Source organism: Leiobunum rupestre, chromosome 3, assembly GCF_980474605.1.
Source record: "Leiobunum rupestre chromosome 3, qqLeiRupe1.1.hap1, whole genome shotgun sequence".
NCBI lineage: Eukaryota > Metazoa > Arthropoda > Arachnida > Opiliones > Sclerosomatidae > Leiobunum > Leiobunum rupestre.
Genome location: NC_143386.1, coordinates 40,764,427 through 40,787,875, shown reverse-complemented (window position 1 = coordinate 40,787,875; position 23,449 = coordinate 40,764,427). Strand labels below are relative to the sequence as shown.

Sequence of the window (23,449 nt, the reverse complement as noted above, 5' to 3'; positions counted from 1 at the left end):
ATACGTTTTGAAGGTTTATTCTAGGTTTATGAAATCTTGGAGCAACAAACACAAGGAGAATGCAGCTAGCGTTTAAACACGGTAACGCACTGTTGTGTACAAATTTCATTGGACGACCCTTTACGCTGAACGTTTTACGGGCAATGGGGGGGGACAATTTCCAATTTATCCCCTTCTAACCAATGAAAAATGTACACAAGAGAATACACGACTTTTGACGGGTTGCGTTCTCCTTGTGTTTGTTGCTCCTAGATGCAATGTAATTAGAAAAGTAAATTAGTTAGAAATAACTATACGAAATTAAAATTAACAATGGCTTTCGTTAGTTTCGTCCAAATAGGTTTTCTCCGCAAGGAAATTCGGCCTTGATCGGGTGTCACGATTCGTGGCGACACTCTCTGAATTTTCGCCAACTGGGCGAAATTCCAACTCTTCTCTCCTGACGACTGACGAAATCGGAAATTGATCGATGAAGTCAAAGAAAGGCTCAAGTTTGACGCTGCTGACATCGATGTTGAGGCATTCGGAGTCGATGGTTGATGTGTCTTTGTCAGGTTCGCCAATTTCCGCTTTCACGGCGTGGACGCGGTGGGGCTTGTCAGTGAGAGATTCAATCTGTTCCTTCGTCAAACGACGCAGGTGCACCAAACAATACCTACGTCCCGTTTGGCGACCAGAGGAGTCAAGTAGACATGGTGATGATTGGCACACTTGTTCTTGGTGGTAACTGTTCGAAGCGCCGATTTGGTTTCCAGGTCCACCATGAAATCGAAGGTGACGTTCGAGGGTTTTACTGCTAGCGAAGTTCCGGTCGCAACTGGGGCATTTGTGGCTAAGAACGTGCTTTTTATATTTAGACCAATTTTGGTTCTTTGTACCTCCAAAGGGCTTCTCGCCCGAGTATCTTTTTTTGTGTCTTATCAACTCACACGAACTCGCAGATGCGTAGCTACACTGGTCACACTCGAATGGTTTTTCGCCCGAGTGAATTCTTCTGTGGATAATCAAAGTTCCTTCCGGGCAGCGGCGTAGACACACTGGTCGCACTGAAAGGGTTTCTCACCCGAGTCAGTTTTTCTGTGGTTAATCAAACCAGAACTATTTGCAGACGCGTAGCTACACTGGTCACACTTGAATGGTTTTTCGCCCGAGTGAATTCTTCTGTGGATAATCAAATGTTCCTTCCGGGCAGCGGCGTAGACACACTGGTCGCACTGAAAGGGTTTCTCACCCGAGTCAGTTTTTCTGTGGAAAATCAAACTAGAACTATATGCAGACGCGTAGTTACACTGGTCGCACTGAAATGGTTTTTCGCTCGAGTGAGTTCTTCTGTGGCGAATCAAATGACTCTTCTGGACAGTGGCGTAGACACACTGGTCGCACTGAAAGGGTTCTCACCCGAGTGAGTTCTTCTGTGGAAAATCAAACCACTTTTACTTGCCGACGCGTAGCTACACTGGCCACACTTAAATGGTTTTTCGCCCGAGTGAGTTTTTCTGTGGAAAATCAAACTAGAACTATATGCAGACGCGTAGTTACACTGGTCGCACTGAAATGGTTTTTCGCTCGAGTGAGTTCTTCTGTGGCGAATCAAATGACTCTTCTGGACAGTGGCGTAGACACACTGGTCGCACTGAAAGGGTTCTCACCCGAGTGAGTTCTTCTGTGGAAAATCAAACCACTTTTACTTGCCGACGCGTAGCTACACTGGCCACACTTAAATGGTTTTTCGCCCGAGTGAGTTCTTCTGTGGCAAATCAAACCAGAACTATTTGCAGACGCGTATTTACACTGGTCACACTGAAATGGTTTTTCGACTGAGTGAGTTCTTCTGTGGCAAATGATTCTGCTCTTGTGGCTCGTGGCGTAAATGCACTTTGTGCACTTGAACTTTTTTCATCGGCCACTCATTTTGCCAGAATCACGCTTTACAAGTTTGGTTCCAAGTTTCTTTTGATACTATAAATTTGTTTCGCAAATACGATCAGAAAGTCTTGTATTGTTCGTTATCGACAAAAGCGTTTCCAGAAATACCTAAAATACAGCGAATAAAAAAAAGAATACTAAAATATTGTGCAACCTTTTACAACTTGAAGACGACGCCATATTTCCGCCGAGCTAATGTGACACGTGCAATAACATCTTTACCGTTTAAATAAAAATACTGAATATAACCATTTTCCTGCTCAACAAATCTAGAAATAATTATGGTAGAATGCTTCTTTTCTAACAACGTTCGTTTTAGCAATCGTAAATACTGGTTTAAATTGAAATGCCACTAAGCCTTGTATATGAAATCGGAGACATTTAAAGTAAAGCAGAGTACACGAAAACAAATATTTGTGTTTAGACAATATACTCACATAAGGCGAGTTTTAGTATTTGTTAAACACTTATTTATTTTCGTCGTGTACTTGGGTTTATCAAATATTTCTAAAATGTAATAAAATTATATTTTAACTGACGACGTGAGTATAGTTTTTTAATAGTGAAAGTGAAAGCACACTTAATTGATTTTAAATAATTTAATTTCATGAACGTCTAGATACTCCGAGTACCGACGTGGTCGTGCAAACTTCTAAAGCATCCAGCTCGAACTTATTGAAAAAATTAATGTATGACTCACGTGAGCCAACATTTTTAACACGCATAGATGGATTTTTGTTCCAGAGCGTAAATTTCCGAAAAAATATTTTCACGTCAATTTACAGCAACACTCGTTGGGAAGGTTTTATCATAACTAAATAAAACATAAAACCACTGTTGTACAACAAAAAGATTAATTATTAAACACTATGGCATAGTTTTGAAGAAAAAAAAACTTTTTATTCTACAACAGTAGTTTTTATGTTTTATTTAGTTAGAGTATGTACAAGATAGTCTCTAGATATATTTAGGTTTTATCATTTTGTTGGCAAGAATCTAATCTTCTGTTCGGAGTAAAAGCTGACCCAGCAGATAACTCAAACCCATGTAAATCTGCCTGCGCGAATCACCATGGTCAATCAGCCAGAATTCCAAAAGGTGAAAATATAAATAGTAGGCTACAGTAGGCTACGCGAAAAGTTCGGAGAAAATCGAAAGTTGAATCGAACTGTACGATAATAATACAACAATTTGCGACGCTAAACGAAAGTGAAATTTCGTCCCGCCAAAAAGGGGCCACAGAGAGCGATGCGACTTCTCTTTGCAAGAAACTTTTGTCGTTCCAAGCAGATCGCCCTCTTTTATCGCGCCAAGCTGTCTTCATGACCCAGCAGTCGACAAATTATTACTTCGTTATGATTATGATTATGAGTTTGGATTAGGGCTCGGCGATCGGATAACGGTTTTCAGTGGCGTAGACAAGGGGGGGGGTTCCGTGTCCAACCCCCCCCCCCTTGGGTCTACCTTTTACTGTACTAAAATTCCACCCCCTTCTCGACCCCCCTCTTAACATTCACATACTCCGACCCCCCCCTTGAGGAATTTCTGGCTACGCCACTGACGGTTATCCACCAGTAAATGCACTTCATTGTGGTGTGATTAATTATTTAATACCACGTTTTAGTTTAGATATATTTACCAATTTTAAGCATGAAAGTTAAATCGGTAAAGAAAATTCAATTTTTATTTGTCACTATTGTTGTGTTGGAATCAAACAAATTGGAGAACTTTTACTATTTGATTATCGGGGAAAACGAAACCTCCTTCCTTTTAAACCATAGGGGAAAACTAAACCTCCTTCCTGACAAACCAAAGGGGAAAACGAAACCTCCTTCCTGACAAACCAAAGGGGAAAACGAAACCTCCTTCCTGACAAACCATAGTCAAATAATTCGATCGTCTTTAGTCTGATGTTTTATGTAAAATATTAATTTCAATTATTATTATTATATAAACAGATCTTATCAGACATAATCGGCTTAGCTATCTTTTATATATTTTTAATCAGATAATTAACCGTTGGCGAGCTTGTAAAATAAACGCGGGCGAAGCAAACGTTTTAACTCTAATTAATCTATTCGTTCGGACGAAGTGTAACGGCTCACCACGCTAGCAGTCAAATATTGTAAAACTATTACTGTTTAACTATCGGAAAAACAAGCTCGCGGAGCAATAATCACGGAAGTGCAGACTTCTCGACTAGAAGTGTACTATATGTGCCATAACTTCGAGTGTATTGTGGTTACACGCGATGTAATGTTTGACAGATTATGTTTTTTTCTTTTTATTTTCTTTAAGCATTTATAAGTGCGTCCATGGGTAATATCTACATTACCCCCCCCCCCCCGCTGTCCCCCACTGACAGTTGATATTTGTTGTTTATATATTTTAAAGCATAATTAGTAGCAGTCTAAGTGAAAAACAAGTTCACCCGGAAATTGCAAATTTTTTAACTGCTCAATGGAGTCCAAAATTACTGGTGATGTTATTGAAATATAAAAAACGGAGTTTCAATAACCGCACAGCCATCTATCAACTTTAAATATTACTATTAGGATGTTACCTTTCACAAAAAAAGGGAACCTAAGTTGACGTCATAGGTCATAGAGGTTACGTCAAAGTACCATCCTGCCATCATGGTCTGCTTTTTAGCTTAACATTATTAAAACTCACTAATTTCTTATGACATTTCAATACAATTTTTTTAGGTAATAATTGATTCAAATAGATTATAATTGAGATAAAAAATGCATCAATTGTATATTTTATTATTATTATTTCCAAATCAAATTGTAACGAAATTATTTATATAGCCAATTATCTGTCCAATGAACATAACGGTAAACATAAAGATAAAAAAGTTGGCAAGCTTGCCCAAATTTACCTCTCCTCCGAAGAGTTTGCACTTAGGCGTATTAACTACTAGACACAGCATTCAACGATATTTCTCCATATTCAGAACTCGGGTCGGGTTGTTAAATTTTTGGGTCGGGTTTTCCAAAGAAAAAATAATAATTAACGGCCGGGCGAGTGCTAAGCTACAGCCTACAACCAAAATTATCTCAGCGACATATCTCGTTCGAGGGTACAGAGGTCGCGTCACACTCGCCGGGCTCGCCTCTCGTTCGCCGTGGTTTTGATTTCGTTTATGGTTTTAGCAGAAGTCAATAATATTGTTCTATAATTTTGTCACTTTGGGGAATATTTTACTCAGAGCTAGTAACGGAGAGACGTCATCACAAGAAGAAAATATCCCCCTAGCGAGGCGCTGTTAAAGGTTACGTGTGACGCGGGAGCAAGCGGACGCAAAACAGCGACGAAGCCCGTAATGCAGTCTGTCTTGTGAATAGCTCTCAGTAAAATATTTACATGTGAAGAATAGAAAGTGTCACACTTATTGAAACGACTACTCTCGTCACTTTTGTAATTAGAAAACGCATAATTATAAAAATTCCAAAAACCCCGACACGACCCGGCCCGGTTTTTCGGGGTTTTTTCTCTCCCCGACCCCGACTCAAATGTCACCCCGTACGATCACTAACTATTTTTCGGTTAGCCACAAATAACCGAGTATAAAACGGATAACGGTCGGATATACCGAGCCCTATTTGGGATTATCTATATTATAAGGAGCGCTTGGTACGTTGGTCGTCGTCGTCGTCCGAGCTTTCAGGAATGTTTGCTTAGTCTGTCACGAAGCCAAAGGCGGGGCGGCGAGGAAAAGGCGACCCGCGGAACAGAGGTACACCGAGACTGCCTTTGGCTTCGTTACTGAAGTGGTTCGACTATCTATTTTCTCAAAATCTGTCGCCCCTGAGAGTTGGGCCGTGTTTGTCCCAACACGCAATACACCCGAAATTTTCTCTCTGTTTCCGCGGCGAATTTCGGAAAGGGGGGGTTGTGGTATGGGGTAGTTTCGGAAACGGGGAGGTTTCGTGGTCGTTCCGATTTGAAAGTCCCGTGGCCCTCTCGGCGTAGGTTAGTTCCGTGGCCTTTATTATGCATCAGCCATTGGATACAGGGGATTTAAAGGGGTACAGGGGGTTTGGTACGACTGCGAGATTGAGTTAAGTTATTTTTGCTGGAAAAAGGTACCACGGAAATTTTCGCATTGGAAAGGGGGAGGTGGGTACCACGGTAATTATCACATGGAAGAAAAGGGAGGGTGCCCGAGGGTGCCTTACTGCGGTGGTTCGACTATGAGAAAAAGGGTGGCACGGAAATTATCCCATGGGTAAAGGGGTTGGAGCAGCGTACTGGGGTGGAGTGTCTCGAAACACACAACTAGCTGAGAGCCCGCCTGTAAGGCGGGCTTCTCGGCTAGTCTACATTATAAAACTCTAAGCCCCTTTCGTCGCTTTTTTTTCTGACTCTCATTCGCGACTCTAACGTGGCATCGCCGCAGGTACACGCGGAGGTACACACCGCAGGTATGCCTAGCGCTTCGCCTTAATACTAGGTCATTGAGCATATTTCAGAAATCGGGTCTAACGTGACATCGCCGAAGGTAATTTCTCTGTGTAAAACCCGCGGTCGTTGCGCTTCGCCTTAATACTCAGTCAAGTATACATTTGGTCATTAAGTTTGTTTTTGGAATTTCGGATCGAATTTCGCACTGGCTCGAATTTCGCACTGTAAATCGGGACTCAAGGACGAGCGTATTTTAATTTGTTCGTCATGAGAGTAAATCAGCCATTCGGTGCAGGGGGTTTAAAGGAGTACAGATGGGTTTTTCGACGCCTGCAAGTTTTGAAGTTATTTTTGCGGGGAAAAGAGGACCACGGAAACTCTCGCATGGGAAAAGGGGAGGGGAGTACCACGGTAATTATCGCATGGCACGTAGGGGGAGGGGGTCCCGCGGTTATTATCACATGGGAAAAGGGTGGAGGGGACACCACGGTAGTTATCACACGGGAAAAGGGGTAGGGAGTACCAAGGTAATTATCGCATGCGAAAAGGGGGAGGGGTACCACGGTAGTTATCACATGGGAAAAGGGGGGAGGGGTACCATGGTAATTATCACATTTGAAAAGGGGGGAGGGCGTACCACGGTAATTATCACATTTGAAAAGGGGGGAGGGGGTTCCATGGTAATTATCGCATGGGAAAAGGGGGGAGGGGTTACCACGGTAATTATCACATGGGGAAAAAGGAGAGGAAGGGCCTTACTGGGGTGGTTCTACTATGGGGAAAAGAGTACCATGGAAAATATCCCCTAGGGCAAAGGGGGGAGGCCTTATTGGGGGGGAAGTCGACTATGGTTTAAAGGAAACCACGGCAATTATCGCGTGGAAAAAAGGGTCGGGGGCCTTACTGCGGTGGTTCGAATATGGGGAAAAGGGTGCCTCGAAACACACCACTAGCTGAGGGCCCGCCTGTAAGGCGGGCTTCTCAGCTAGTAGGTAATAAAAATTGAAATATAATCCCCCTTCCCCCATGCACTTATTTATTACTTCGTCAAACTTATTTATTACTTCTGGCCATACAAGGCTTCGATTACGCTTCAACCGAACTACACGAATGACGTGTCTTTAGGTTGCCAAACTTATTTATTACTCCTAGCCATACACGGCTTCGATATTTAGCTCTCAAACATACCACTTAACTACACGAGTCGCGTTACGAATTTCGTTACGTGTTTTAGTTCTCAAACCCAGCGGGGGAGAGGGGGGGACGGAGTTGCCAGATTAATTTTAAGGACCCCACACACCCAAAATTGCGAAACTAGCCAAAAATCTCGCTCAAATAAAAATTGTTCTCTCTTCGATACTGCCCAATTACGGTCGCTCCTTTGGATGTTTTGAGACAAGCGTGTCGATTTAAATAACCCGGGTTTAAGATATTATCTTGGTTTTAAAGGGCCCATAACCATATTAAAAATAATTTTATAAAATAATAATAATAATAATAATAATAATAATAATAATCAGCTAGGCTACTACCCAAGGCACCACCTCAGGCCTAAGTCATCAAGCGACTTTTGAAGCCATTAATTCAGGTGGCCGGGTTACAATGCGAAGGAGGGTGGTGACAAGCCCTGCATGCCACGAGATTGAGCCAACAGCTACCTACATTAACTATCCTACCATACTCTCGATATAATGGTGTTATCACCATATTTAAGTAAATTTTACTCAAATTTGACACTGTCAAAGTTTTGGAAATTACCCTTAGCCAAATGTTTTGTTGTTTAAATAATTTGTAAATAACAAATAAACCATCATTATTATAATAAATAGTTAGCATAATTTTAAGTCGATTAGAAAGATATTTTCGTTATTTTATTACTGTCGAAAAACAATTTAAAATTTTTGGTTGTTTAGACACGTCCATATATGAAGTTTACTTAATCGCGTGCCCTACTTTATTCTACAATTTACCTTTGCACCTTTTGGAATTCTAGCACATGCCACATGGTAATTTTTGACCAAGGGTTAGTTACAAATTTATATAAATTTTATAATTTACATACACATCTTTTTGATAGATCATAACAAATTAGAAATATTATTCTTGCTTACCTTTATTAAATTAAATTTATATACTTTGTATTAGTAGAGGTATTTTCTTTAGAATAAGGAGTAATTATCTTAAGAAGTTAAGAATCTCTTTGAAAGTTAACTTAACGGACGCAGATGTATTTACAAGAGATATTGTATTGATAAGGTAGGACTACCGACGTAGCGCATAAGTTTTATCTAAGTCCACGTAAATAAACTATATTGTTTTTTTATAAAGTTGTTTACGTAATTTAATTGTAGAATAAATTAACTTTTATAAAGTTATTAACGTAATTTTATTATAGAATAAATTGACTTTTATAAAGTTATTAGCGTAATTTTATTATAGAATAAATTGACATTTATAAAGTTATTAACGTAATTTTATTATAGAATAAATTAACTTTTATAAAGTTATTAACGTAATTTTATTATAGAATAAATTGACTTTTATAAAGTTATTAGCGTAATTTTATTATAGAATAAATTAACTTTTATAAAGTTATTAACGTAATTTTATTATAGAATAAATTGACTTTTATAAAGTTATTAGCGTAATTTTATTATAGAATAAATTGACTTTTATAAAGTTATTAACGTAATTTTATTATAGAATAAATTAACTTTTATAAAGTTATTAACGTAATTTTATTATAGAATAAATTGACTTTTATAAAGTTATTAACGTAATTTTATTATAGAATAAATTAACTTTTATAAAGTTATTAACGTAATTTTATTATAGAATAAATTAACTTTTATATAGTTATTAACGTAATTTTATTATAGAATAAATTGACTTTTATAAAATTATTAACGTAATTTTATTATAGAATAAATTGACTTTTATAAAATTATTAACGTAATTTTATTATAGAATAAATTGACGTTAGTAACTTCTTCAAAGTTTTTCTCTAAATATCGTTATTATCTAATTTTCAAAACAATTTAATATGTGCCGGTGGTTCTGTGGTAGAGCACTTGCCTATCAAGCAGGTAAGCCCGGGTTCGAAACCCACCCGACGCTTACCCAATAAGACGTATATCGTGTTGGAAGCCCTGCTATTTTAATGATAAGACGTTTAATTTAACCCTAAGCGCTCGGTTCGTCCCAAAAGTGAAAACACCCCCACATATCGCAACACGAATTTGAATTCGGAAGTTTTAAATACAATAAACCCTTTTCCAAAATTCGAAAAACTGAGCACGCGGCTTTTATTCAACTTTGCTTCGGTACTGCGAACGTGTTTCCGCAGCCTAAACAGAGACAGACAGACAGACACGGTGATACTAATACCTCTCCTAGGAAATAGTTCCCTACAGTAAATCTACCTTAAATAGGGATTTTAGTCATACTCCGGACATTAATAAATAGCCCAACATTAAATTTCCTTATAGTGCGCAATGAATCGTTGGCCTTTTTTTCATCAACTCATTATGAGTGTTAAACTAGTAGAAGCATAAGTAACATAATACCAATAAGTATGACAATTAACGAGATTTACAACCAAACTGATTTTCATAGTAATTGCGTAATCACGATGTTATCTCAGCACAGAGCCCTCTAGTGTCTAAAATATGCGAGACATCCGCTAAGCCAAAATATCTGGTTTCCGTTAGATAGGCGGAATATTAGGCTAAAATGATAAACATTAAAAAATATTTTTTTATCACGCGTGATTCGCACGTGGGTTTCCAAACAAAGCCAAAGCCGTTCGCAGCTCCAGAACGTGCTCTCCGATATTAGGCTTAAGTGTTTATCAAAAAGTAGTCATCCAAAACGGTAAGTCGCGATTCCAAGTCACAGCCTGAAGAGAGTATCAGTGCCGAAAAAAGGTTCGGTTAGAAAACTAGCATTAAAGTAATAGGAAGTGTCATACTTATTGTTATTACGTTACTTATGGTAGAAGTATTAAATAGTATTAAAGCTAGCGAGGAAACACGAACTCGTAAAACCGAAGCTGAGTAAAACCAACAAAATGGCGGCGCCAGAGTCAACGGTCATCTTCGGGAATCGAAGAAAAGAGAGTAAAACACGTCAGACAAAACTTGGAGAACTTTGAAAGGATCACGACACAATCAGCTACTACATACTGGACAAATAAGGGTCTTTCCGAGTCCCCCTCCGCCGAATTCCACTCCTTCAGTACGCCCCTCCGAATCGTTGTAATTGAATGTCTCGAATCAAACATCTCGGGTAGCGTGTTGCAACCAAAAACCGTACAAAATTAAAAACCAAAAGAATTCCGAGATTCGCGCAATACTTTCTACTGCGCGATCCTTTGAAGGACTTCTGTGATTCCGCAACTGGAGGGCGTACGATCCAAGCTTATTCCCCCTGGACGATAGGGAGTAGTTAGGAACGTGGAGGTGGTCTAGCTTGAGGCCAAAATAAGAGGGGGACCACATCGCGAGGAAAAGAGAAAAGCTGTATATATACAGGGTGATTCAAAAGGTGATGCAAAAATTTGAAGGAGTTGTAGGGGGTGAGGTGAGAAGTATTCCTGTGTTTTCCCCATTTTCCAACGATGAGTTAAAAGAGCGCCAGAGAGCTTCAAAGTGTGGCCTACTAGCCCCTGAAAGTAGGCTGCAACATGCGCGAATCCAAGCAGCATGAACTTTAAACACTGTTTAAGTTTACTTTTTTACACTGGTTACCTCGATTTGTTTACAAAGTCCTTTTTACCTATCACACGAACCAAACTTTAATGTACGCATTTCCCTGCTGCTTGGTTTTGTACTTGTTACAGCCTACTTCCAGGGGATAGTAGGCCGCACTTTGAAGCTCTCTGGCGCTCTTTTAACTCATCGTAGGAAAATGGGGAAAACACAGGCATACTTCTCAACTCACCCCCTACAATTCCTTAAAATTTTTGTATCACATTTTGAAACACCCTGTACATATATATATAGAGAGAGAGCTGGTGTGTCTATTTGTCCGAAAGGCAAGCGGAAAAGGAAAGCTATTTGTTTCATTGTACAGAAGTTCTTGTTCCTGAGCTGGACGGGACGGAGGCGGTGGCTAGATTTCTGGCGGGAGTTATTCGAGCGAAAAGCAACGGGAAAAGTCGTCGTCTGCCTTTGTCGTCCGCTGCGGCCTGCGCTCGTCACGCGGGCCTCGAGCTTGCCAAAGATCTCGCGGTGAGTATTATGAGAACGGACGCTGTTTTTCCGCCAGGCGGTTTTGCTAGTTGCATTTCGTGGTTAGGAAGTATCAGGGGTGGGCGCTCGCCCCGGTTGGTGCCCCTCTCGTGTTCGTGTTCGAGGTCGGGTTTCGGTTTCCTCGTTGCCTCTATTATTTCGCTTCTTTTGGCTCCTCTCTCGTCGCTCTTGGCCTAACGAGGCTACAGGCCTCTACCTTTCGTAACTGTGTTTCTCTAGTACACCTTTTTGCCCGAAATTAGTGTTGGGATAACGTATGAAATCGTGGTAGTCGATTTGTACCTTGTACTAAATTACTCGATTAAAAGTAATGGATTCCATTCAAATTCTACTATGATCGAAAATTGCAATGGAGGATACAAACGGGGAAAATGAACCCCTTTTAGATGTGAAATGAGTGTACTAATTAGGGTATGAAGTTTGCCCCCCCCCCCAACTATGTATTAAGATTGCCCCCCTAAAAATACCTGAATGCTCCCTCGAAAATGTGTCATATTTGATCCGATTCACACGGGATTTGTTTTGATTCCAGTAGCATCCAAATTTGGACATTGAATCAAGCCATTAGACAATAGAAGATTTAAATCTTTAATCAGAGGAGACACTGAAAAATCACACACCACCTGCCCGATTCTTTTATTGTAGTTATTCCTGTGCAAAAATAAATATTCAATTCATTAAACATGAGTATGCAAGAATCTCTGCCGGATATCGTTTTCATGATTCCCAGTAGAAAGAGGGTTAAGATTACACAGGGAACGTCAGAAAGGCGTGTTTTATTTCCCGGGAATCAGGAAACGAACGGGACATGATAGAGAGATTAAGCAGGACGCTCTGGATGTTTGAACGACCACGTCGGGAGTATCTAGACGTTCGTGAAAATTCTTTAAAATAAGTTAAGCGTGCTTGCACTTACTTTGACTGCTACAGAAAACCTGTTCAGTTAAGATAGCTTCTTGACCCATTTTAGAAATATTTGCGAAACACACGTACATTAAGAAAATAAATAAGTGCTTAACCAATACTAAAACTAGCCTGATGTGAGTATTGTTTAAACACAAACATTTGTTTTCGTGTACTCTGCCTTACTTTAAGTGTCTCCGATTTCATATACCAGGCTTTGTAGTATTTCAATTTCAACCACTATTTACCATTGCTAAAACGAACGTTGTTAGAAAAGGAACAACCTACCATAATTATTTGTCGATTTGTTGTAATATTCAATATTTTTATTTAAACGCTATAGGATTAGGGAACTAACACTACGTAGGTTTGGCAGTGGCCGCCATTTTTGGTAGATTTCTATCCGTAGCATCTGGTTTTTGATCCTTTGGAATGGGAAGCAGTGACTTCCTTGTTTATTCTTATATTATAGTTATTAAAATATTTTTAATCGTCTTAGGACTTTTCCCTGCTCGTATTACGATTCCGACATACGATTCCATCGGAATTTTTTGAAAATTTGCATTTTCATGCTTTTATGGGAAAAAAAAGAAAATTCGTCGAAAAATTGATTTAAGTGTAAAGACTTTAATTTTGCAATATTTTCGTAAATATTTGGCCATTAAAATATTTTTTCATTTATGGGTGAACACTTGCTTTCAGATCAAAAAATCTCAATTAAAAAAAAATTACCAATTTGAAGTTAAGAAGGATTATTTTTGTCATTTTAGGAATAGACCTTTCTATAAATTCCTAGCTAAACAGGCCAACCACTTTCACTAAGACCACATAGCGCTACTTCTGAGGGACTGGCAAACTTATTTACTCTTTGGTTTAAAACATTCTGCTTATGCTCATTCCAATTTGATTGGTACTTTCTGAAGCGTCACCCATAAAGTCGATTTTCAAAATATAGCTAAGGTAGCCTAAGTGAAGATAGTATATTTCAAAATATAGTAATTCCATAACAAAATCAATGAGATATAGTTAGTTAACTATTTAAAATGGTTTGTATAAAACTATAACCTTTAAATGAGTTGGATTTTTATAAAAAGTCACTATTTATCCAGACAATTAGGTTGACAGGTTTGCCAGATAATCCTTTTATGAGCCTCCCTGGTTCATGAAAAATCGGGCCAATCCTTCTGCCTCTATATACACAAATGTAAATAATCACTTTAGTAGTATTTTATAGAAAGGTCTATTAATAATATATTTTTTAATTTATTCAGCTATTTCAGATTCTTACGTATGTGTGAAATTGCGAATAGCTATAAAAATTTGGCTGTCCTAAAGGAAAAACATAGTAAAAGGCAATTTTGAAAATTTAGAGATAATTGTAAATTCCAATATAAATCAGAATTTTACACGTCCTGCAAAAATTTTAACTTCCCAGAAAAAAATTCGTCGATGAGTCCAGCAAGTATAACTTACATTGCCATAAGAAAATTACTTGTTTCATTGTCCAGAATTGGATGCAACTGTAATCAAGATACATCCAATTCGGTTTCTATTAAATTTAATTTGATCCACCATTTTGGTAAGTGTCGTTTACTAGTAGGTTTTGTCGTGGGACAGTTGAAATCCGGGTGCAATTCCTCAATATTCTCCTCCTTTTTGGGGGAGTGGAGAACAGGGTTGGACATCAGTATATTTTTTTAGTAATTAACCTGACTAGTGAGCCTCCTATTTTAATTTATTTTAGTAGTCACTGATTAGTGGGGGTGAAAACGGGGTATAAAAACAAGAAGGGCAGTCAACATTTTGTTTTACCCGTCAGAATTAAAATAGGATTTTATTATCACCTGAGTTGCATGACTTTGGCCGATCACAATTTGCTTACGACTAGAGTCTTTGACTAGTTTAAAATATTTTCATTGATAATATCATCAAATGACGCGTTAATTTGAGATAGAAATTATGATTCAGAACTTGTCTCAGGTGCTGTGGACTCTCGGGACTCTTGATTTTCTACAAGCATGTTGTGATTTTTTTAAATAAAATGGGATTAATGATGTATTTATCATACGCCATATTTGGCGTTATTTATGATTATTTACGTTAAATTTTATCTAGTCAAATTAACTAGTGAGCCCCCAGAATTTGATTAATTTTAATAGTCAGAGCATTTATTTAGTAGTGCCTTATGTCCAGCCCTGGTGCAGAAGCAGACTTATTTCCTGTTTGGGCGAACTTGTTTCTTATATTGGTTTGATTTGGTGGCGGTGTTCCGTTCTCTACTGGCCCATCTCTCTATCTTCGCGCTCAAATAAGCAACAACTTGTCCATTCTCGTTTCAATCTTTCGGCGTGGCCTTGTCCCCATCCTCATCCTCTCTCCGCTCGCAGCATCCGCGATTGGAACGGAGGGGATTCCGTGTTGGTATCCGCGGCGGCAAGAGCAACAAGAAACTGATAAAGACACTGCCCCTCCGAGTCTCGCTGCGTCGGATCGATTACGCTATTTCACGGGCTAGTTCACATTTGAAAGGAGCCCCCCGCCGAAAATTCGTGACCTTTTACCTCCTTCTGTTCTTACTGATTAGCGAAGCCACGCCAAACTAGTTGTCTCGCCAGCCAGTAGCTCTATATGCCTAATTAGCCTTCTTCGGAGGCCTGGATATGTAACTACGCCGTTGCCTGTCGCCGTGGGATATGATGACGAGAATAATGAGTTCCCACAAATTTCCGAATAAATTATTTCGCCTACTTGAACTATGTACTCCTAACTGAGAAACTTACTTAAGCCGTTACGAAGTCGACATTCAAGATTATTATACAGTTCTAAAGTTATTTGTAGAACTTCCTGTATGGGATTTGATATGGAGTATATCCTATTGTTTTAACGTAGTTTTAGAACTTCCGGTACTGGTATTACTAGACTGTGTAACGTTGGAATGTAAACGATTCATTTTAAGCTGACAATAATTTAACTAAAACTTATATGATAAAATTTTGGTTATTGTTAAAGTTATTCTTCAATGTCGAGAATCCGCAGGGAATAATTGGCAGATGGTTGTAAGTAGAGAGCTGCATCGGAACGGTTTTTTATAAAGGTTTGGGAATTTATTTTCCGTCTTGTTGCAATATATGAATTGGGAATGGGAATTTCGGAATGGATTTTCCTTCTGTTCGTAATATATGAATCGGGAATGAGAATTTCAGGAATGGATTTTCCTACTGTTCGTATTAGTGTGAATCGGGAATGGATTTTACTACGGTTCGTAATAGTATGAATTTGGAATGGGAATTTCGGGAATGGATTTTCCTACTGTTCGTTATAGTATGAATCGGGAATGGGAACTTCGGAAATGCGCAGAGAATACATTTTCCGTTTGATCGCAGTACTTTGAATCGGGAATGGGTATTTCGGGAATGGTAGGGAATGAGCGGGAAAGTGAAACCTTATGTCAAATGGAAGACAAATATTGGAACAGAAAAGGATGGAAATGAATGTCAATTCAACGGGAATGGATGGAAATGAATAACACTTCAACGGGAATGGATGGTAATGAATGTCACTTCAACGGGAATGGATGGAAATGAAGGTCACCTCAACGGGAATGGATGGAAATGAATGCCATTTCAACGGGAATGGATGGTAATGAATGTCACTTCAACGGGAATGGATGGAAATGAAGGTCACTTCAACGGGAATGGATGGGAATGAATGTCACCTCAACGGGAATGGATGGAAATGAATGCAATTTCAACGGGAATGGGTGGTAATGAATGCCACTTTAACGGGAATGGATGGTAATGAATGCCATTTCAACGGGAAAGGATGGTAATGGTAAAGAATGCTACTTCAACGGGAAAGGATGGTAATGGTAAAGAATGCTACTTCAACGGGAAAGGATGGTAATGGTAAAGAATGCTACTTCAACGGAAAAGGATGGTAATGGTAAAGTTTCCGTTTCCAACTATAGTCTCTATCTTCTTAGCAAACTTTTATTTTCTTCATAGCCTTTAGGATTCCGTTTGTCATACTTTCCCAAACTATTCAATAACCTATATCACGTATTTCCTGACTGGTAGCTAAAGATACATCGCTATTTCAATTACATATCGAGACCGCTATGTAGTCCACTATATTCTGATAATAACGACGCGAGGAGAAAGTATTAGACTGAATGCGACCATGTCTCCGCGGTGAATGGGGAAGGGTGACGGCCGCAAAACGAAAAAGGGGTGATATTGACTGAGGGGGTGTGATGTTCGTCGGGATATCCACAACTTCTTCTTCTCCGGAATCTCCTCTCTAACTTATTCCTCGCGAGACGTCCGAGAGGGAGAGCCGTGCCCCTACATTTTACACGTACCCACTACACTGGCCCGGGAAGATTGAAGGGGAATCATTCGCCCATATTGATGCAATACGACTTCGGTAACCCCTCTCTCCCCGCGCGACTCTGTGGGACTTCAGAGCTAGTTTCGCAGCAAATTTATTCGCCATGTTTTTCCATAATGGAAGACGCGACTCCTTTGGAGACCTCTGGTGGGGAATTAAGGAAGCAAACCTCGGATTTTCTTAGGCGCTCTCGCTTTTCTGTCTTAATATAAATGTATATAACCCCACCATCTAGCGATCCCCGGCTACTACCGGAAGGAAACACTTTTTTTCAATATAAATTACGTTTTGCCTATGTACAGGGTGCTCGTGAAGAAAAAGGGTTGGGATAATAATTCGGGATGTACATCGAATTTTGAAATTTCGGTGGACTTGATTCAGTGGCGTCATTAAAGAAAAGCGGACTTTCCAAATTTTTTAAATTATAGTAAGGATATAGTGGAAAATAAAATTATTTAATTTTATAAATAAATGTGTCAAAATATTTATAATTAAATGTTTGTAAATATTTATAAATAAATGTTTGTAAATATTTATAAATAAATGTTTGTAAATATTTATAAATAAATGTTTGTAAATATTTATAAATAAATGTTTGTAAATATTTATAAATAAATGTTTGTAAATATTTATAAATAAATGTTTGTAAATATTTATAAATAAATGTTTGAAAATATTTTTAAATAAATGTTTGTAAATATTTATAAATAAATGTTCGTAAATATTTATAAATAAATGTTCGTAAATATTTATAAATAAATGTTTGTAAATATTTGTAAATAAATGTTTGAAAATATTTATAAATAAAGGTTTGAAAATATTTATAAATAAAGGTTTGAAAATATTTATAAATAAATGTTTGTAAATATTTTAAATAAATCTTTGAAAATATTTACAAATAAATGTTTGAAAATATTTATAAATAAATCTTTGAAAATATTTATAAATAAATGTTTGAAAATATTTATAAATAAATGTTTGAAAATATTTATGAATAAATCTTTGTAATTAATTATAATAAATCTTTGTAAATATTTATAATAAATCTTTGTAAATATTTATAATAAATCTTTGTAAATATTTATAATAAATCTTGTGTATATTTATAATAAATCTTTGTAAATATTTATAATAAATCTTATGTAAATATTTATTTATAAATAAATATGTTTTAAATAAATATTGATATACCTTTAATTCCCTGTTCCATGGTAACACCACTTTTAAACCTAAGGAAATTATTAAATATCTCGAATATAAGGATGCCCTGGAGGAAAGATTTATTGCTTAAGCACTTCCAGACTTGTAACCCTGGCTACTGTAACGGTTAAGTTCACCGATTCTGCTCCTCTTAGAAAGTTATTTTCCAAGTCATATCATAACTTTGATTTGATGGCGAACAAACTACTATTTGAAACTGAAAGTGAAAAACCCAATAGTTACCCAGATAATAATAAAAATAATAATAATAATCAGCTAGGTTAATACACAAGGCACCACCATAGGCCTAAGTCATCAAGCGACTTTTGAAGCCATTAATTCCGGTGGCCGAGATAACTACCCAATATTAACTATCAAAACGGTGTTTTAGATTTGAATTCTTAATTTATCTGTTTCTTATTGCTCAAATTAAATCAAATTAAATCCAATTGAACTTAAATGTTAAGGAAATAACTTTTAAAATTAAAAAATCACCAAACTCAACAGTTTTTAGAGCTAGGGGAAACGGATAAATTAACCACCAAAATTTAATTAATCATAAAAAAATTCGATTAACTGTTTATTTATGGATATTATTCCCGACTATTATACCATTTAATATGCAACAAATAAGTTTTTATTCGGATAATTTTCGGATATAAAGAAATAATCGCCGAGCCCTAACAGTTTTCGATTTAATTTTCGAATGACCTTCAAGAGCTAGTTCCAAGTCATTCGAATTTTAATTAAGCAATCAACCCATTCACTGGAAAATTTCCCAATTCGTAGGAAAACGTATTTTGAATTATTAGCGTTCGTTAGATTCTTCGTCGACACCCTGTACGTAAGAATATATACGGGTGCATAACCTATAGAGACCCAACGTCGAAGAATCGAAAGACATTTTCCTTATCGGTTATTTTATTTCCTCTGAGACTTGGCCGTCCTCGGCGGACATGGCGCGAAGGGGGGACGTATTAATCTTAACATTTTTCATATTTATTTCATATTGAACTTTGTACACGACCCAATAAGATATACTACTCGGAGCTGGAGAAATTGGATTTGGTGGCCTGGTTATTATATTTTCATATCGAATATATATTACGTAAACGAAACGGAAGTCCATTTAATATCTTTCCCCGCTTATTTCCGGTTCTAAAAGTTTTCGTTTCGTATCTCGGCCGTTCCACTTCCCGTCGCCTACGTTCTCTTTCCGCGAAATTCTCCCGAATTGTGAATAAATATGCCGAAATTTGCCAATTTCCGTCGAACTCCGACGCAGTTTTCCTTTCTGTTACGTTATACGAAGCCAAGGCTTAACCATCGGCCTTAAAATAGCAAATTTTAATACCGAAAATGACTCACAAAAGTTACTATTTTCCTTCGACGTATAAAACAGCCTAAAATGGAGATTTTTGTTCCTAAATATACCATATTTGCAATTCGGTCTTTTTATATCTATATTTTACAGCAATTTACTCAAAAGCTGAGGTTTTTTTTGATAATCAAACATAAAGTCCGTTTTTACGATCTAAATTTAGACACTACATGTAGGTCAGTTATTAGGATCCAATTTTAAACAGTAGGTCAGTTATTAGCATCCAAAAGTTAAATACTAGGTGTCTAGGTTGGTTTATATGATCCAAATTTAAACAGTGGGTCAGTTATTAGGATCTAAATTTAAACACTTGCTCAGTTATTAGGATCCAAAATTTAAACACTGGGGCAGTTATTAATATCCAAATTTTAAACACTTACAATGTTAGTCAGTTATTAAGATCCAAATTTAAACAGTAGGTTAGTTATTAGGATCCAAATTTAAACAGTTTTTAGGGTGATTTAGTTAAAATAGAGGTTTATATTTTGCTTTACATTGGTCCCTATTTGAAACCTATTTTTCAAAAAAAAATTTAGTATTCTACCCATTTTTATTATGAAAAATTCATTTTATTCCGTAATTATTTTAAAGATTTCGGTTGTGGTTGAAGTATCAATTAATAATTTAAGTATTTAGAACTAAATATGTACAATAATAATTATGATACTACATAAAAATAAGAAAGAGTATATTTTTAATGGTGTTTGAATTATTTTTAATGGTGTTTGAATTATTTTTAATGGTGTTTGAATTATTTTTAATGGTGTTTGAATTATTTTTAATGGTGTTTGAATTATTTTTAATGGTGTTTGAATTATTTTTAATGGTGTTTGATTTATTTTTAATGGTGTTTGAATCATATGTTTATAATCATAAAACATTTTTGTCATGGCCTACCTTTGATGTACCAAAGCCTGTAGAAATGTTACTTACGCACATGAATGATAGAATGAAGGTATGGTTCATTTTCCTATTCCACCTGGGGTCCCTTTTAAATCACGGAGGAGCTACGCTAACAGGATGGATGGCATAAAAGAATACACATATATAGTAAATGATACCTAAATATTAAAACAAAGGTTGGGTATTCATCGGCTCACAATGATCGAGCCACCACGCCATTAAAGTGTCCTTCGTGTTATCTAGGTATTGTAGTGTACGCTCACTGTCCAGAGCTAGTCCGAATTGGAAGATAAACCTCAGCAGACACTTGACCTTGGGTGTTCGCGAGCCGCGGGCAGATCATCATCGTCGATGGTTTCTTGCCCATCTTTGCAGGCTGGGCACGAAGGATCTTCTCCGAATATGTCTGACAGGCGTTTAGTCGTCTGTATGAAGCCTGTTCGCGATTGAAACAACAGGTTGCTGATGAGGCCATTGGTAGGATGACCGCTTACGTCGTCTTCCCAGTGTTGTTGCGCAGCCGTTTGTACCACGAAGAATTTAACCCGGACTGACGGACGTAGTCGAAGACGCGCTTGGCAATTTGGTCGGGATCCATGTAGCTTAAGTTTCCTAAATAGTTGAGTTTACTTCCGGCTCTTTAAAGGAAGACCAAGCGAGTTCGCCCTTAACGGCCGCCATTGACGCCAGAAAATTCGCTCCTGCGTCTGCCTTCCCGACCACGTGCTGAGTTTGTTCTAATTTCCGAGACAATGGATCCTTGAAACTCAGGACTTCGTTGGCGTATGTCAAGGCCAGCACGGATACTTTGGTGGTGGACGCTACGTTATACGAATGAAAGCCTTTACGTCAGCCATTAGTGACTGTTCGTGAGACAAAAGATAATCTTCGGAGACGCCTATTGGAATTCCCAAATATACCGTTTCGTCTTTGTATGGAATATTTGAACCCGGAATGAGTTAGTCGGGGTACGTGTATTTTAGCGGAGGATTCATGGCTAGGACGACGCCTTTGCTGGTAGTAAATTCTGAGCCATTTTCCGTAGCTTATTCGCCACACGTAATTAAAATGGTTTAGAGATCATCCGCGGAGTCGGCAACTGCGGCGATATCGTCGGTAAAAAGCAGAGCTATTAATAATAATTAGCTAGGCTAATACCCAAGGCATCACCTTAGGCCTAAGTCCTCAAATTACTTTTAAAGCCATGAACTCAGGTGGCCGGGTTACAATGTGTAGGAGAGTGGTGGCAAGCCCTTCATGCCACGCGAATCAACAGCTCCCTACACTAACTATTACCATTAACCTCAACAAGTTTTTTATGGAAGGGGAACCGAAGAGTTCACTCCCCACTTAAAACAGTGGGGAGAGAACTTGCAAACTCAACGCAGAAGGAGTCCTTGTATCAAAGAACGTCATTGGCATAGGTCAAACTTTGCACCATCACTGATTCCCACAAGGTTCTTATCATCGAATATTCGTTCGTGGACATAAGGTGCTCATGGCTTGCCAATTATTCCTTATCTGAACAGAACGTAACTGCGAGGTATTCCTGAATGGTAAATTCCTCTTCGTGGTCCACCGTTATCTCATCCCAACGAAGAATTTTGCATTTGCTAGCGCTACAGCGTAGTGCGTACTCATCACAAATCGTGAGGACTCCTTGGAGCTCGTCCCTATTTTCAGCAATCCCGCTAGGTCATCGTCGAAGAAAACTCCAGGTACCCGAAAATCGATTTGGCTGTAAGAGGAGGGGCGTAGGTGAAATCCTTTACTCAACGAAATTAAACGACGATCTAGTGGTTCCAGTTACAGGGCAAATAATAGCGGTGATAAAGGGCAGCCCTGTTTGATTCCGACGTTGCTGGTGATAAAGTCGGTTCAAACATTGCCAAACTAGAATCGATACCTGATGTCCTCGTAAAGAGCCGCGAGATGGCGTACGAAACCAGTTGGAACTGAGCGTACTCCATAGCTTCATATGCCATGCGGAGATCGAGGAGTATATAGACCGTTTCTCGACTCGTACTATTACTAGCAGCTGCGTTAGCACGAACAAATTGTCTGCACCCAGTCTGTCACGTCTGAAACCATTCTGTAGTTGACCAATAATCCCGTTATCTTCTACAAATTTCTCCAGTCTGGACTTGAAAATTGTGATGTAAAGTTTCGAGGGGCCTTGAGAGAGCGCTATGGATCTAAACGACGCTAGCTCTTCGATATCTTTATCGCTACCCTTGAGCAACAATTTTACCTTCGTCAAATTCAAAGATTCTGGGATTTGATTTTTCAATAGCACGTTGTTAAAGATTTCCGTTAGACAACGACGGGGCATTCCGCTCAACGACTTCAGTATCTCGTTACAAATTTCGTGCTCTCCCGCAGATTTCTCGGTAGCCCAAATATTTCCCTCAAAGTTATTTTCGTGAGATCAATTGTTGTCTATTGGAAGCCAGATAACTGCTTTACGGATTTAGAAAAAGTTGCTTATTATTCAAGCTATAAGAGACCGACGAAAGACCAACAAATAATCGACAAACAGATGATCAGAAGACTAAAAGTTGCCTAACTCAATAGTCGAAAGAGCGACCAAATGGGTGAGCTTCGAATGAGCGACAAAATGGTCGAGCTTCGAGTAAGCGACCAAATGGGTGAGCTTCGAATGAGTGATCAAATGGGCGAGCTTTGAATGAGTGATCAAATGGGCGAGCTTTGAATGAGTGATCAAATGGGCGAGCTTCGAATGAGTGATCAAATGGGCGAGCTTCGAATGAGTGATCAAATGGGTGAGCTTGTAGTTACCTACCAAATGGGCGAGCTTATAGTGAACTACCAAATTGGCGACCTTTGAATGAGCGACAAAATGGTCGAGCTTCGAGTAAGCAACAAAATGGGCGAGCTTATAGTGACCTACCAAATGGGCGAGCGTCAAAAGAGTGTCACATTGCGCGAATGTCAGCATAGCGGCACTATAGCCAAAATTACGACCCATGACAAAAAAGGTCAATCGTCCAACAAGTGACCCATCGCCAACATAGAGACGAATTGGCCTAGAGTTAACAGATCCACCAATTGGTCCCGCAATTAC

At 38.3% G+C, this 23,449-nt stretch overlaps 1 protein-coding gene across 1 annotated transcript; it reads right to left on the bottom strand.

Moving 5' to 3' along the window:
- Positions 1-19: 19 nt before the first annotated feature.
- Positions 20-20,962, bottom strand: LOC149951782 (uncharacterized). Its single transcript, XM_090169669.1, has 6 exons — positions 20,920-20,962; positions 20,677-20,800; positions 12,101-12,239; positions 1,693-1,800; positions 1,432-1,633; positions 20-1,013 (listed from the first exon to the last, which is right to left on the bottom strand). Exons 1-6 carry the CDS (start codon positions 20,960-20,962, stop codon positions 307-309), a joined length of 1,323 nt encoding a protein of 440 aa, XP_090025795.1. The 3' UTR covers positions 20-306.
- Between the last annotated feature and the right edge of the window lie 2,487 nt (positions 20,963-23,449).